This window comes from Pangasianodon hypophthalmus, chromosome 12, assembly GCF_027358585.1.
Source record: "Pangasianodon hypophthalmus isolate fPanHyp1 chromosome 12, fPanHyp1.pri, whole genome shotgun sequence".
Taxonomy (NCBI): Eukaryota; Metazoa; Chordata; class Actinopteri; order Siluriformes; family Pangasiidae; genus Pangasianodon; species Pangasianodon hypophthalmus.
This window is the reverse complement of record NC_069721.1, coordinates 12364441-12379959: the sequence shown is the minus strand read 5'-3', so window position 1 is coordinate 12379959 and position 15519 is coordinate 12364441. Positions and strand designations below refer to the sequence as shown.

At 40.0% G+C, this 15519-nt stretch overlaps 1 protein-coding gene across 2 annotated transcripts; it reads right to left on the bottom strand.

Moving 5' to 3' along the window:
• Positions 1–2406: 2406 nt before the first annotated feature.
• On the bottom strand, positions 2407–14890 carry rnf40 (ring finger protein 40). 2 transcript variants are annotated; one of them, XM_026915424.3, is made up of 20 exons: positions 14801–14890; positions 14022–14167; positions 13765–13932; positions 11661–11991; positions 11351–11548; positions 10667–10788; positions 9901–10047; positions 9667–9741; positions 8386–8505; positions 7864–8043; positions 7313–7448; positions 6920–7041; positions 5785–6050; positions 4591–4708; positions 4338–4487; positions 3941–4153; positions 3711–3836; positions 3418–3558; positions 3235–3336; positions 2407–3097 (listed from the first exon to the last, which is right to left on the bottom strand). In XM_026915424.3, exons 2-20 carry the CDS (start codon positions 14154–14156, stop codon positions 2921–2923), a joined length of 3027 nt encoding a protein of 1008 aa, XP_026771225.1. In that variant the 5' UTR covers positions 14157–14167; positions 14801–14890; the 3' UTR covers positions 2407–2920. The 2 variants fall into 2 exon arrangements, with proteins under 2 accessions (XP_026771225.1, XP_026771226.1); XM_026915425.3 differs by lacking the exon at positions 14801–14890 and adding an exon at positions 14516–14794.
• Positions 14891–15519: the final 629 nt, after the last annotated feature.

Below are 15519 nucleotides of genomic sequence, written 5' to 3'. Positions count from 1 at the left end.
GACATCAGCTCATGCTGCGTGACGGAATGAAATAAGGCCATCGGAATGCGGAACCGGTGGGAACTCCAGCTGCTAAAGGAAACGAGTCCATACGAAGAGGAACTTTACGAGCCATGTTCATCCACCGTGAATGTGAACCGGGACAATGTTTTTCAGTAATCATTAGCTTATACCTGGTATTTTAACCACCGCTCGCTCAAAAAGACCAAACATACACTATGACAAACACACACCATGTTACAATGCACTATCCTAAACTCAAAAGTGAATAAAGTCATTAAGCCAAGGGATATTCTTACTTTTTTCCGCGTTTGCTCCACTTAAATGGGTTCCAGCCACGAGAAGCAAGCAGACGGCACGGAAAACAGTGTCGATATCCATTGAGCTTGGTGAGTGAGTGAAATTTCAGCGGAGAGAGCGCTGAAGCGGCGGCTGATGTGGAGTGTTAGCGGAGTGTTAGCGGAGTGCAGCGCGCATGTGAATCAGTCATGGCGAGTGTGGGCCTTGTTTTAAGAGCGCCCACACCCACGCTCTGGCTACAGCTCCTATGACTCATTTCCTCTTCACTGCACTGAGATTGGCTTTGTATACAGCGAAACAGCTTTTCTGGAGAACAGCTTTCAGTGACACTGTAGGACATCCCGTACGGAGTTTGGCTTTGCTAAAGTGCTAGGCTAATTTTCCACAAGTTGACGCCAAACTTTAGCTTACCAGTTAGTGATAAGTGGGAATAACCCGGGGTTGTTTTTTTTTTTTGACCATGTTTTGCGTACATATTTTTTTTATCTTGACCAAAAAAAAAAAAATAGTTAAGAAACTAAACTTTACACCATTGTGAAAGGCATGAAGAAGTTTTAAGAGAACAGGCTGAACAGACCCCAGCCTGGAATAATACGATGTGAAGCCCGACGGGCTCGTTAAAGTCACCACACCCAGTGACGCCACGCGCTGTAGCCTGGCCAAGCACACAGTCTGTCTGACAAACAGCACCGTCTCACAGCCCTGTCTCACGGCCCTGTCTCACTCCACTGTCTCTCAGCACTGTCTCACGGCCCTGTCTCACTGCACTGTCTCTCAGCACTGTCTCACGGCCCAGTCTCACTGCACTGTCTCTCAGCACCGTGTCTCAGCCCGGTCTCACAGCTCTGTCTCACAGCCCTGGGGTGGGATTATTACCCTCACTTGGAAAAAGAAAAAGAAAAAAGAAACAACACACACGTTACTTAGTAACACAGACGTAACAAATTGAAGAAAGGGGGAAAAAAATGTTTCTCCACCAAACACAGATGAGCAAAACTGAACTACAAATGTACAGCAGCTATTTACATTAATTATTACTGTTGAATTAATAATGTACCTGTTATTCAGGTTGTCATTTGCAATTCTTATTAATAAAGCCCATGACTATAAATTTACAGTGTAAAGGTTTTCTTGAGACTGTATAGCCTGCTGGTATCAAATTTAACATTCAAATCAAAGCCATTTTAAGACATTATTATTTGCATTTAGACCGTGTAAAGGCCATCATGCATTCAGCTTATTTGAATCAATGTGAAATTAAAAACACACCAAAAAAAAAAAACAAACAAAAAAAAAACACAGCTGTCAGGCTGTAAAACTCAAACTTATTGCTAAATTATTTTCTTAAAGATATATTTCTTAACTATTAATTTCTTGTATCTAACAGGTTAATAAACACTAGAATAAACACCAGAACAATGATGAATACATATTTGTGCCTTGAGCTTGCTTTGTGCCCTAAAATATCATCTTACATTAGTTATTAGGCTATAACCTTTCCCAGTTTTATGGATTTAGTATTAAGTACAAGCCAAATGACAAAATCACATTAGATGTCTGTAATAACTCAGCATGGACATTCATAATTATATTCTGTAGGTCATCTAACAACTTCTCAGTGAGTTATTTCTCTAAGCCCCTGCATGCAAACAAATCTTATTCTTCTAAGACCCAAATGAGGACAGAAGGAAACTCCACCTCAGTTGCTTGCTCCTTGGGGACTGTGATGTTAAAGACACTTTGGTCAAGCATGTATAATTTTAAAGACAAGCTATAGAGAGTGATGATGCTTATTTCCCAGATTTTCTTAGATTGCTATCTACATAGCTGTCGTCACCGAGATTGACCAATGCCCTGCTTTATTTCTAAGTTGATCTAAAGAGCAAATAAAAATTCCACTTAACACCCGTCTAATTTCACTATAAGACAAGCCTACAACTCTTGTCACTGAAGGAGCCTGTAAACGCCTGCCTTTTTTTTTTTTTTTTTTTTACCTGGAGACTTGCTGCTGTCACTGGATTAGAGGTATCTGAGCTGTTCTGCTGACCCAGTCTGCACTGGTTTAAGATGTTTAAAGCACTCAGTCAGAAACCACAGAGTAGCACATTACATCAAAAAACTGAATCTTGGATTTACTGTACTCTGCATTTGGATTCAACACATGACTACAATGAGGAAAAAAGAAAAACTGTCTGTTACAACATCTGCAACTGTGCAAAATATCACACACACAACTGGTACAATAAAATTGTACTAAAATTGTAATTGAGACCGTAATGATGTAAATGTACTGTGTGTTCCAAGACACATTCATAAAGCAAATCCATGTTTAAAAAAAAAAAACACTTAAAGGACTATTAACCAAGTGGAAATACAACCTATATGCTTAAGTACGGTAGCTATAAACAAGCACTTGTTGTGTGCTACTGGCTTTAATAGTCACAGCATCACCCCGTTCAAGTCCAGACTTGCTGTCTATTTGGTCACTAGCCTCGACTACTCACAGATCTAATAGAAGTAGCATTTTGAGCAGAATATTATGCCACATCCGTACTCTTTGCTCTTAAATCCACTTTCCCATCGCTTTACTGTTCATTGAGTTAATTATCCCATCTTGGACTTAAGTGATGTAAATGCGATGGAAGTCATTGGCTCCAAAAGCAGCATTGCACTTGGGACATTTTCTCTGCCGAGTATCATAGCGGGTCTTCAAGCACTCGTAACAGAAAACATGGAAACACTTTGTAAGCACGGTCTCCTTATCCCGGGTATTACAACAGGGGCAACGCAGCTTAGCCTAAGGACAAACAAACAATTTAGTGTCAGTAACAGTGTCAAAACAAGTACGTATTATCAAAAATAAGAATAATCCAATTTTTTTTGTTTGGTAAACACTACTGAGCATCATATCTGTATAGCCTGTCTTTCTTTTACCTTATACTGATTAATTTCTTCTTGCAGGATCTCATCTGCGTCAGTATACATCTCCACCTTCTTCTGTTTCTCCAGCTTTCGGCGGAGTCTTGACAAGTCCTCCTAAAAGACACGCAGTGCCAGTTGCATAAAAGGGATTCTCATATGTTTCAGTTTTCATGTGTGCATGTGTTTCACTTGTACCTGTGCCCGTTTGAGGTTGCCACTCTCTCTTTCACGTGCACTGCGGTTTTCCAGCACTGAGGCCTGGATCTCCCTCAGCTTGGCCTGAGTGTGCTCCAGCTGCACCTTTAAGTCCTCAGCCAGCTGAGCTGCTTCCACTGCCTGAGCCCAAGAGAAAGAGTTAGAACGCAGGCTGCACTGTAGCTTGCACAGTTCTACAGCACATTCCAATAACAATGGTTTTGAGAAAAAGAAAGAAAGAAAGAAAAAAAAAAGATCAGGAATATGATGCATATCCGTAATGTATTTCTTACTTTACGCTTATTGAGTTCTAGAGCTTGTGTGCGTAGCGCTAATTCTTTCTCCAGAGTAGCCAGTGAGCTTTGCAGGATGCCCTCCTTTTCCTCCAGCTTTTGCACAACCAGCAACTGAGCATCCACCTTGGAGGAACATGACAGAACCTTGCTTACTTTCACACTGCTGACATGGAAATACCAGCTTTATGCATCTGCAAAACAGATACGGTGCTTAGTTTTCTTCATACCTGGGTTTTGAAGGTGAGCACCTGGTCAGCCAGTTCTTCTTTCTCCTCTCTCAGCAGTTTGTAGATCTGGTTGGATTTGATCCTCTCACTCATCAGTTTGAAGTTGGCATCATCTTTCTCACGCAGCTGCTGCATTAAACGACTGTTCTGTTCCTGCATGTCCTCAAAAGCTTGACCCGTCACGTCCATCTCACTTAGCAAGGCTTCCTCTTCCTGAGCATAACAACATGATAAATACATGATGATAGTGATTCATGAAACATGAAATATATGATTTCAACACAACCAAAATCATGAGTAAATTATACTGTATATTAACATTACCACAAATACCTTTAATGGCCAATTCTGATAGAAAACAGTATACAGATAGACAGTATAGCAGAACCAAACATACCTGTTTAGTGGCAGTGAGCTTCTTTTGCAGATGTTCAATGGTCTCCTCTGCCACCCGAAGCTTCCTCAGAGCATCTTCATCAGCCAGCTTTTTACTCTCCTTCCTCTCTCTCTCCTCCAACTCTCGTACCCGCTGCCTCAACTCATCCACCTGCAAGAGCAATACAGCATTTACTGAACTGCTGTGCCTGCATGAAGATTTGCAGTATGTGAATAGATAAAGGAGGACAGTGGAATTTGGTGGCCACACAGACCTCTGCTTTTGATTTCCGCTCAGCTGCCATGAGCTGCACTTTGTCTCTCTGCTCTTTTGGAGCAGACTTATACATATCTAGCAGCAGCTTCATCTCCTTCTGAGACTCCTGTGCTTTCCTGACACACAAACACACAATGTGATGAATTTTGCACACATACCACAGAGCATTCTTAAGACACCATGCATATTTGAGGTAGGTTAGAATAATTTTTGATCAATCAGTCTTTCAACAGCCCAGTGGACAATGAAAAATCTGGATTTTCTAACATTTCAGTCAACTGGGATACTATTTCTGTCAAAAAGTTAACAATATTCTAATTATTACTACCACTCTTATTATTATTAATAATAATAATAATAATAATAATAATAATAATAATTATTATTATTATTATTATATTGTTATATTCTCATATTGATATTTACATTGTGTGTTTCACAAGCCCATGTGAGTACAGTCTTCTGATTACACAAAAACACATGAATCCAGGCGTAACCTAGCAAATAAGGTAAACTTTTTTAATTCTTACCACCATATCTATAAAACTAGCCGCCAGCAGGGGATTGATTTTTGTGTTGATAGCAATATGACCACAAAAGAACGTAGAACTATGACACTGAGCCATTTGAGAAATGTTTGAGATGTTTTCTCTGGTAATTCATTCAAGAAAAAAATGCAAGGCATTCTGCCAAAGCACATTAGTTGTTGTTTTTTTTTTTTGTTTTTTTTTTTTAGCGGAAAAAAAAAGCATTCTTGCCCAAAACTGAGAATAAACCAATACCAGCCATGGCTACATGACACCGAAAATACTGTCACTAGAAAGACAGTATTTTTAGAGCACTGTCACCAAAGCACAGCCCTTGTAGCAACAACTTTTCAAGGAAATTCCTGCAAACAAGCTTTATACATAATCCATTAAAAATGCATCAGACCAGTGTTGGAGGGTGATAGCCCTAAGTCTGCTTAATTAGACAGTTTCCTTGACACCAACAAGTCAACAACCCATCGACTAGTCAAACAACCACAAACTACTCCATTATGAAATTTAAGAATTTTGAACATTGCCCAATGTACCTACAAATATACATATATACATATACACACACACATACATATATACGTTTGCATACATATCATAACTGAAAGGAGATTTATTAGAACCTGTCCTAGGGTGTAAAAACTGAGGCATACTTGAGCTCTGTTCGGAGCATCTTCAGTGTGTCTGAGTCTTTTCTCTTCAGCTCCTCACTGCGCTGCCTTTCCCGTTCTCGCTCTCTCTCTCTCTCCCTCTCTGCCTCTCTCTCACGTTCTCGGGCTCGTTGCCTCTCCAGCTCTCTCCTCCTTTCCTCCTCCTCGTCTTGGTCATCTTCTTCCTCCTTTTTCACATCCAGTCCTCCGTCATTCACACTCTCCTCCAAAGTTAGCATACTGCCATTGTCTCCACTCTGGCACTTCATCTGAATAATAAAAGTGTGGTAATTACCATTATAGACTATACTGCCAAATGTATGTGGACATCTGACCATCACACCCATATGTGCTTTATGAACATTCGGTTCCAAAAGCATAGGCATTCATATCCCCTAAAACACCTTCCACTCTTTTAGGAATGCTTTCCACTAGATTTTGGAACATGGCCCTGGGGATTTGTGCCCGGTCAGCATTCCAATTTATCCCAAAGGTGTTCAGTGGGGTTGAGGTCAGCACTCTGTGCAGGCCACTCAAGTTCTTCCACTGCAACCTTGGCAAACCTTGACTTCATGAACCTCGCTTTGTGCACAGGGACACTGACATGCTAGAACAGCTTTGGGCCCCTTAGTTCCAGTGAAATGAAAGACATTCTAGACAATTGTGTGCTTCCAACTTGTGGTTGTTGTTGTGTGCAAACCACATATGGGTGTAATAATCATGCGTAGGCCATATAATGTACTTCATTTGCAAGGTGTACAATATTCTAACAACATATGCTGTTACATTCTTTTAAACAAGTTAAAATAAAATAAAAAAAATTAAAAATTAAAAAAAAAAAAAACTGAGGTGAACGTTGGATGTCAACTAGTTTTATGCCAAACTTATGAGTATAGTCACAGATGACTTTTTACAGTTGTAAATGATCTGTATGATTATAGATGACTGTACAGTTGTAGATGATTTTGCACAGTTGTAGATTATTTGTACAATCATAGATGACTTTGTGCAGTTGTAGATGATTTGCATTTGTAGTTTAGTTTTTTGTTTTTTATTAACAGTTTACGACATTAGCATTAAAATTAATTATATCTGCCAAAAATTTATTCATAAGTTACAAAGGATGTGTGAACCCAACCTTGTTGATCTCCGCCTGGGTCTCACGTAACTTCCTCTTGTATCTCTGCACATCCCCCTTGAGCTGGTGGTTGTGGTTCTGAAGGCTGCTGATTAGGTGTCTCATTTCTCTGTTTATTGGGCCTACAGTGCGACAGCCAGTAAAGAATGAGAGACAATGACGCTGATAACGAGATGCTGGTTACAGTATCTGATGTACTGAAACTACTGCCAAAATAGTGTACACTCAGAGAACTGATGACAGGATACAGCACCTCCCACAGACTTCCCCTCTTCGTCCACAGTTACAGTAAAGCAATGTGCCTGGGAAATTCACTGCTGCAGAAACCAACACACCATCTGCCACTCACTCAAACTTGATTTAATACAGAAATATACAAAAAAATGTCACTACCTGCTTGCTCATTGGCTGCAAGGTTCTGTTCAAACTCAATCCGTAGCATCTCATATTCCTTGCGCACTTGAGCTAATGTATCCTCTAACTGGATGACCTCAGTTCGCAACTTCTTCTGAAGAGACAACTCATCACTCTGTAAAAGGAAAGATAACGAGAACCAACAGTCACAAATCAAGTTTATTTCGAAAGCATATGAAAGTATTAAAGATATATAGATTTGATACTGAGTATTGATATGGGGGCTGATTTACTGTATTTTGTAGTCCACACATGTGCATGTACACACATTATGTTGACTGACACGACAGAGGTGGTGAACATAGAACACAATTTAAGTTAAAGCAAACCACCATCATGTTTCTGTTGTTTCACTTAACTTTTCAACAAAATTTTGCAGAGAATTTGCTCAGTTCCAAAAAAAATGGTATTGAAAATGGAAAAAAGCTAAATTGGGCATTCTCCTTTATATTCTGGTACACATACATTGTATTGCACCTACATTTTGAAGAGAACAATATACAGGAATTTCATGCATCCACGATGCTCACCTCCATGTGCTCTATCTGGCGCAGGTGAGCATTTTTGGCAGTAAGCAGCAGAGCCCGGGCCTCGTCCAGCTGCGTCTTCACTCCTAGAGACTCATTATACAACAGAGAGAACTGAGACTGAAGGCACTTGTACTCCGGTGTTTCCTTCACCACTTCCTCTGGAATGTTCCGAAGGTCCATCTTACAGAAAGACAAACACAAGTCAGAGTTTAGAATACATTGCCGTAGGCTAAAACATGGATTACCTTTCCAATAACTCACATATAGGAAATCAGACTAACTGTACAAGGGTCAGTCAAGGCATTTGTGTGAAAATGTATGACAATATTTAACCATGTCACAAGTGTTGTGTTTTAGATGTGTATTAGGCATATGTAATATGTAGAACTACAAGCCGAAAAATCCTATATATTAACATATCATGCATCCCTATGCAAAATATGAGATGAAAAAAGAATAATCATTTCCAGAATACAAACTTAGTTTACATTTACAACTTAGTCACTCACTGGACTCCAGTACCTTGAGTTTCTCACTTTCCCTCACTGCCTCCTGTAACTCCTGCTGCAGTTTCTCTAGCTCTGCCATGCGGCTATTGGCCAGCTCCTGGTTCTGCTCCAGCTCTGCATTTAGTGACTCAAACTGAAAACATAATTTTTAAAACTCATTAACCTAAAACATATTTCTATAACAACCAGATATTCCTACATGTTAAATAATTAAATGACATACACTCACCAAACACTTCATTAGGAACACCTGTACACCTATTCATTCCTGCAATTATCTAATCAGCAGTGCAATGCATAAAATCCTGCAGTTACTGATCAGCAGCTTCAAGTAATGTTCACATCAACCATCAGAAAAGGGAACAAATGTGACCTCAGTGATTTTGACCGTGACATGATTGTTGGTGCCAGCCGGGCTGGTTTGAGTATTTCCATAACTGCTGATCTCTTGGAATTTTCACACCCAACAGTCACTAGAGTTTACTCAGAATGGTGCAATAAAGAAAAACCATCCAGTGATCAGCAGACAGAAACACCTTGTTGAAGAGAGAGGTCCATGGAGAATGCCCAGACTGGTTAGAGCTGACAGAAAGGCGACAGTAACTCAGATAACCACTCAGTTAGCTGCAGCTGCAGTGGACACAGGCTCACCAAAACTGGACAGCTGAGACTGGAAAAACGTAACCTGGTCTGATGAATCTCGATTTCTGTTGAGGCACACAGATGGTAGAGTCAGAATTTGGCACCAACAGCATGAATCCATGGACCCAATCTGCCTTGTGTCAACAGTCGAGGCTGGTGGAGGTGGTGTAATGGTGTGGGGAACGTTTTCATGGCACACTTTGGGCCCATTAATACCAATCAATCATTGCTTGAATGCCACAGCCTATGTGAGTATTGTTGCTGACCATGTGCGTCCCTTCATGGCTACAATTTACCATCTTCTAATGGCTACTTCCAGCATGATAATGCACCATGTCACAAAGCAAAAGTCATCTCAAACTGGCTTCAGGAACATGACAATGAGTTCAGTGCTCTTCATCTGAATCCAACAGAACACCTTTGGGATGTGGTAGAACGGGAGATTCCCAGCTTAAAGTTGCACCTGTAAAATCTGCAGGAATTGCGTGATGCAATCATGTCAACATGGACCAGAATTTTTCCAACATCTTGTGGAAACCATCCATGAAGAACTGAGGCTGTTTTGAGAGCAAAGTGAGGCCCTACCCAGTATTAGTATAGTGTTCCTAATAAAGTGCTCGGTCAATGTATTTCAAGTATTACAAATCATTACCTTCTGTATGTTCAGAGTAATCTGCCCACCAGGTAGGCCACCAGACCTGCCAGAAGCATGATAGCCTGAATTCAGCTGAGAAGCAGAGACACAGTCATTTTTCATTATATATCTTTGTGCCACAAAAAGCTAATGACTACAAAAGAAGTGAATGTAGCAACTAAAGTAAACTTCATAAAAACTTTAATTTGACTCCTGACATTTTGAATTTGCAATTGTCTTTCCTTAACTGACCTGTTCAAGGGCCTCTGCTAGGTGCTTATTGAGCTTCTGCTCTCTCTTGCGAAGTTTCTCAATGTCCCACTGCAGGTCCTCAACAGCTGTCTCCATCTCAGACACTTTTGTCTCAGAGCTGGTCACTTTATCAACTAATTCATTATACTGCAGGGAAAAGAACAGAAGAGAATGTTCTTAAATAAAGGCTCAATCTGTAATGGTGCATTCTTGGGAAGCAATAATACGCCTGCTTGTTTTTTACAGAAAAGAGATATTATATGAAACACATTTATCTAGTACAGTTATGGAATGCGGAGTCTTTATTAAAAAACATTAATTAAAGAACTGGACATTAGAGATCAACAACAATGAAATTTCTGCTCATCGGCTGAAACAAAAACATGACCTGAAATATAATCTCTTATTTTGGTCATGTCTGAGTCTAGAATAAAAGTTAACACAAGATTTAAGCTACGTACAGTGAAACCACCATGAAGTGCACAAGATTATTTGAATGACAAGCTGTGCTCACCTACACTTGCTGGGTAAATATGTTGCCAGACAGACTCATTGTTGCTAATGCATATTATCTGTATATATTTTACCAATAACAGTTTTTCAAGATCAGTGTTGCACTCTCCAACTGTCATTTTAGAGTACAATTAAACTACAAATCCCATGTAAATGTTTTAATTAACCACACACTGGCAATATTCTTTTAATTAGAAACAAAAGCAAATACACAGCTAATACACAAAGCACCACTTGGCTGTCTAATGAGTACCTCCAGTGACATTTTGTGGTGTCTTCCTTGCAGTGAGGAAGCAAGATCTTGTAGTTTATTATTCTCCTCTAGTAGACTGCGATTTGTGGCAAGGACCTCACGTTGACTGTCATTTTCACATACTAATAAACAAACATAATACAAATGTTAAGTATTCATTGATCTACTGCTAAATGAACCAGTTATGGTTCCAGTAACCAATAAGATCACAATACAAATAATTGTGTGTATGAACTTTGTGACAAAGTAAAACAAAAAGTATGTAAACAAATTAAACAAATTAGTTTGCTTAAAACTGTGCAGATATTTACACACAGCTTTGACCATGTGTACACAAAGCACTGCTAGGTCTAAAATAGAGATGCGTGTGAACTGCATTATGCCTGGAGGGCTTTTACATGGGAATTTGTTCAATTGCAGGTCTGTTGCTGCTAATTAACTGAATCACCTACAAAAGCCTTTACTGCCTATGGAGTTGATAAAGCTCAATTTATTGTGTGTACAACAATTTAAAATTGCATATATAATAGACCAATTTAGAACTCTCTGTATGCAATGCTGATAATTAAGAACATAATTCGTCACTTACTCCCACTAAATCCCATATTGTTATATCAAATTATTCCTAAAACATTAGCTTCTGACTGAGGGGGGAAAAGTTATAAGTGAATTAAAACTCGTTACCTGCTGCCTGAGTACGGATACACAGATCTTCAATGCTGCTGTGCAGGCGGTCAAAGATGCAGACTATGCAGGCCACTGCACCTTTGCTGAACTGCATCCTGTCCTGTAGCTGCAAGCTGAGCTCCTCTTCACTGCTGTTATCCAGAGTTGAGAGGAAAGCCTTTGCACTTTCACTCAACGGGGGAGGTGGAGGAGGGACTACAAATGGCAAATAAATAAAGTGGGATACATTTAATGGCAAACAGAAAAACTGAGAAAAACTGTGCGAAAACCTTATTAAAAATAAAGAAATAGAAAAACATGTGTTTACCAGCAATTCCATCCACTACTGGCTCCTCAGGCGGCTTCTCCGCTGCATCAGACTGCTCCTGCTGCTGCTCCTTATCCTGCTCCTGCAGCTGGAGTTGTTCAGACTGCTGCTGCTGCTGTTCCTCCTCATCTGCTGGAGGTGGAGGCTGTGGAAGGCCATCTTCTCCCTCCAGTGGAGTTGGCAGAGGAGCTGGAATATCAGGGGCAGGCAAGGGGGCAGTTGCAGGATCAGGGGCAGAGGCAGATGCTGGAGGACTAACAGGGGCCTGTGCAGGCACTGGACCAGCCTTAGGTTCAACTCGCTGCAGTAACTCTTGAACATTTTCTTCCAGCTGTGTAAACAGAGAAGATGCTTCAAATTCATTATACATTATTCATTATTATGAATACATAATTCATTTTACAACCACTAAGTAAAATATCTGACTGAATGATACCATTACTGTCTTTAATGGATGAATGAAAACACTCACATATTAAAGGCATAACAATTTGGACGAATTGGAACGCTGACTGCGCCCCAGGCCTCCTCGCCTGAGCACACTAATGCTCTTGTGGCTGAATGGACAAACGCCCACAGCCAGGCTCCAAGTGTAAAGCTTTCCCAAAATAGTGGATTTTATTATAATAGCAAAAATGTCTAAATTTGGAATGGGTGAAGACAGTGAAGACAGACAGCCAGATACATTTAATATTTGCAGCAACGTGTGGAAATTTGTATCACTCATACTCCTACATATCTCTTCCTAGGGTCTCTCATTTTCGGTCTTTTAAGGAAATTAGGCAGCTGTGTGTATCCTATCAGAGCAGAGTGGGAGATAAGAGGAATTATGTTACGAACACACCCATGTTCAAAAGACTTTCTGAAATCCTATATAAATTCCAGAGCTTACTGTTTTTTGGAAATTCTTTTACTAGAGTACTGGCACAGTATATTGCAGAACTCATAAACTACAAATAAAGTCTAAGACTGACCTCAAAAAGATTTACTGTCATGTGTTTGTACACTGCATCAGTTTAACTATCTATTTTCATCATATGACATTTCACGGCTAATCAGTTTTTTTTCCCCCACATCGATCATCCATAACATTGCTCCATGGTCCAGTTCTGATGCTCAGGTGCCCATTGTAGATGCTTTCAGCGGTGGACGGGGTCAGCATGGGCACTCTGACCGATCTGCGGCTACACAGCCCCATATGCAGCGAGCTGCGATGCACTGTGTGTTCTGACACCTTTCTATCATAGCCAGCTTTAACTTTTTCAGCAATTTGTGCTACAGTAGCTCTTCTGTGTGATCAGACCAGACGAGCTAGCCTTCGCTCCCCATGCGCATCACTGAGCCTTGGGCACCCATGATGCTGTTGCTGGTTCACTAGTTGTCCTTCGTTGGACCACTTCTGATAGGTACTAACCACTGCATTCCAGGAACACCCCACAAGTCCTGCCGTTTTGGAGATGCTCTAACCCAGTCGTGTAGCCATCACAATTTGGCCTTTGTTAAAGTCACTCAGATCCTTACGCTTGCCCACCTTTCCTGCTACCAACACATCAAATTTGAGAACTGACTGTTCACTTGGCACCTAATATACCACCCCTTGATAGGTGCCATTGTTATGAGATAAGCAATGTTATTCACTTCAGCTGTCAGTGGTTTTGATATTATGGCTGACCGGTGTATATATAATAATAAAGGATTATTTCTGCTACTTTGAACTGGCAGATCACAACCGTATGCAATGATGAGTAGTTGGGCGCACTTGTGATAATGGTGGCTAAAAACAACCAGAGCAAACAACCAGCAAATAAAGCTTATTTCAATTTAATAAGATCATCAAGAGCTAAAGGATGAAAATTGGCCATGATCAAGCTGAAAAAAGAAGCATAACCTTAGATTTGAAACTTGTATAGAACCTGAAAAATGTGTGTATCTTTACACTCCAAACAAACATAACATATAGTCATAAAGATATAAACAACCATCCCTTCAAGTTTACACAGCTTGAAGTGGCAGCTCACAGAGTCACACACACCTGAACACTGTAGGACATGAACCAGATCAACTGAACCCTGTTCACACAGTATACACAGAGTTAGTTTAGTACCTGAGTCCAATAGCGGTTGACGATAAGAAGCGTGGCATCATCAGTTGCCTGTCTTTTTTCCAGCTTCTCAATTTTCTCTCTCAGTTCATCTTCGATAGCCTGCCTCTGCTCGAGACGCTCAAAGAGCTTCTTGTTCTTAAACTGAATGACCTTCATGTCCATTTCCTCCTGCAAAACACAGCATCATTATATCTGCATCACTTGTGAAAATGAAGATTACTGTTTTAACTTGGATGAGAATCTCTACAATGACTTACCGTAGAAGAAACACCTCCGATGCGAATAGGTTCGATAAGAGTGGTCGTGGTTTTCTCTTCTTTCTTCATTTTCTTTTCAGGTGGCCCTGGAGGACTGTCCCCTCCAGAGGCTCGCTTGCCTCCAGTGCCAGACATGGTTCCCTGATCTGAAACAAAAACAGAGATAAGGAGAGATGAAAGCACATTTAGACATTCAGAGTTATACCACATCAAGGGTGTAGTGATAAGAAACTCATTCTGACGATATTTTTATACAGACATGTCTGGTACTAAAGCTTTGCTTGGTTAATACTGTAACTCTAGTGACTGTCATGTAACAGCAGCTCCAAAACTATCACTATATAAATATTAAAACATTCTCCTAAGACCCCACTTACTAACACAGTGCTGTGTTTACTAGCTAGAGGGATATCTACAATTCCGTCAAACCAGATAATAACCACATGTAACACATGCATGATATTAATGATATTAATATGAATGCAAACTGTTACCGCTAGCTAGTCAGCAGGCGACTGTGAGCGCTGTTAGCCAGCTAATATGATGTTAGCTAGCTAATATGATGACAATATCGCGGCTGTATGCTAGCTAGATGAGTTAGCCAGCTAGCTAGCGAGGGAGTCCGTCTGTATACACGGACAATTTCACAAAAATAAACATCTTATCTCACTCTGAAGCTACTCAGGTTAGCTCTGTGTTCATGTTTTAAATAACAAATACACCGTTCCTCAACAGTGCACGTCAAACTGTATGAACCACGTATTATATCAGCGACAAACCTTTGCTAGCCGCAAAGACAGGAAAAGTGAGCAGATATGTGAAGACCGCTAAGGAAGAGTCATCTCTGAGCACTTCACAATAAAAGTCACTACACACACACGAACGACAAATTATAAGCATAGACATAGATAAATAATGAATGCATAATAAATTCTGTAGATTTTTTATAATTTCGACTCTAAATGCGCAAAAATTAGATAATACAGAAAAATAATAATAAATAATAATTTATAATTCATTTATTATGAATAATATATAATTGATGTTGGTTAAGTGAGGAATTTTAAAAAAGAAAAAAAAAAACACTCAGGAGCATGCTCTTATAGGAAAATAATCTAGGACAGGGTGCTGTGATATGACTCAACACGATTGGATTATTTTTCTACAACCTGAAGTGTTTTATTCCTGTTATACCACAGAAATGTGCATTAATTTATTTACTAATGAACAACATTTCATGCTTTTTAATTGTTTATAGTAATATGTAATGTTGTGTAACATCCACAGGACAAGTTACTCCCTGTTTTTACTTTATAACAGAACATTATAGCAGCTATAAACAGCCAAACCCTCACCAACATTCTCTCGCCCTCTCTCCTCTCTCTTTCTCTCCTCTCTCTCTCCTCTCCCCCTCTCCCTCTCTCGCTCTCTCTCCTCTCCTCCTCTCTCTTTCCTCTCCCTCTCTTTCCCTCTCTCCTCTCTCTTTCTCTCCTCTCTC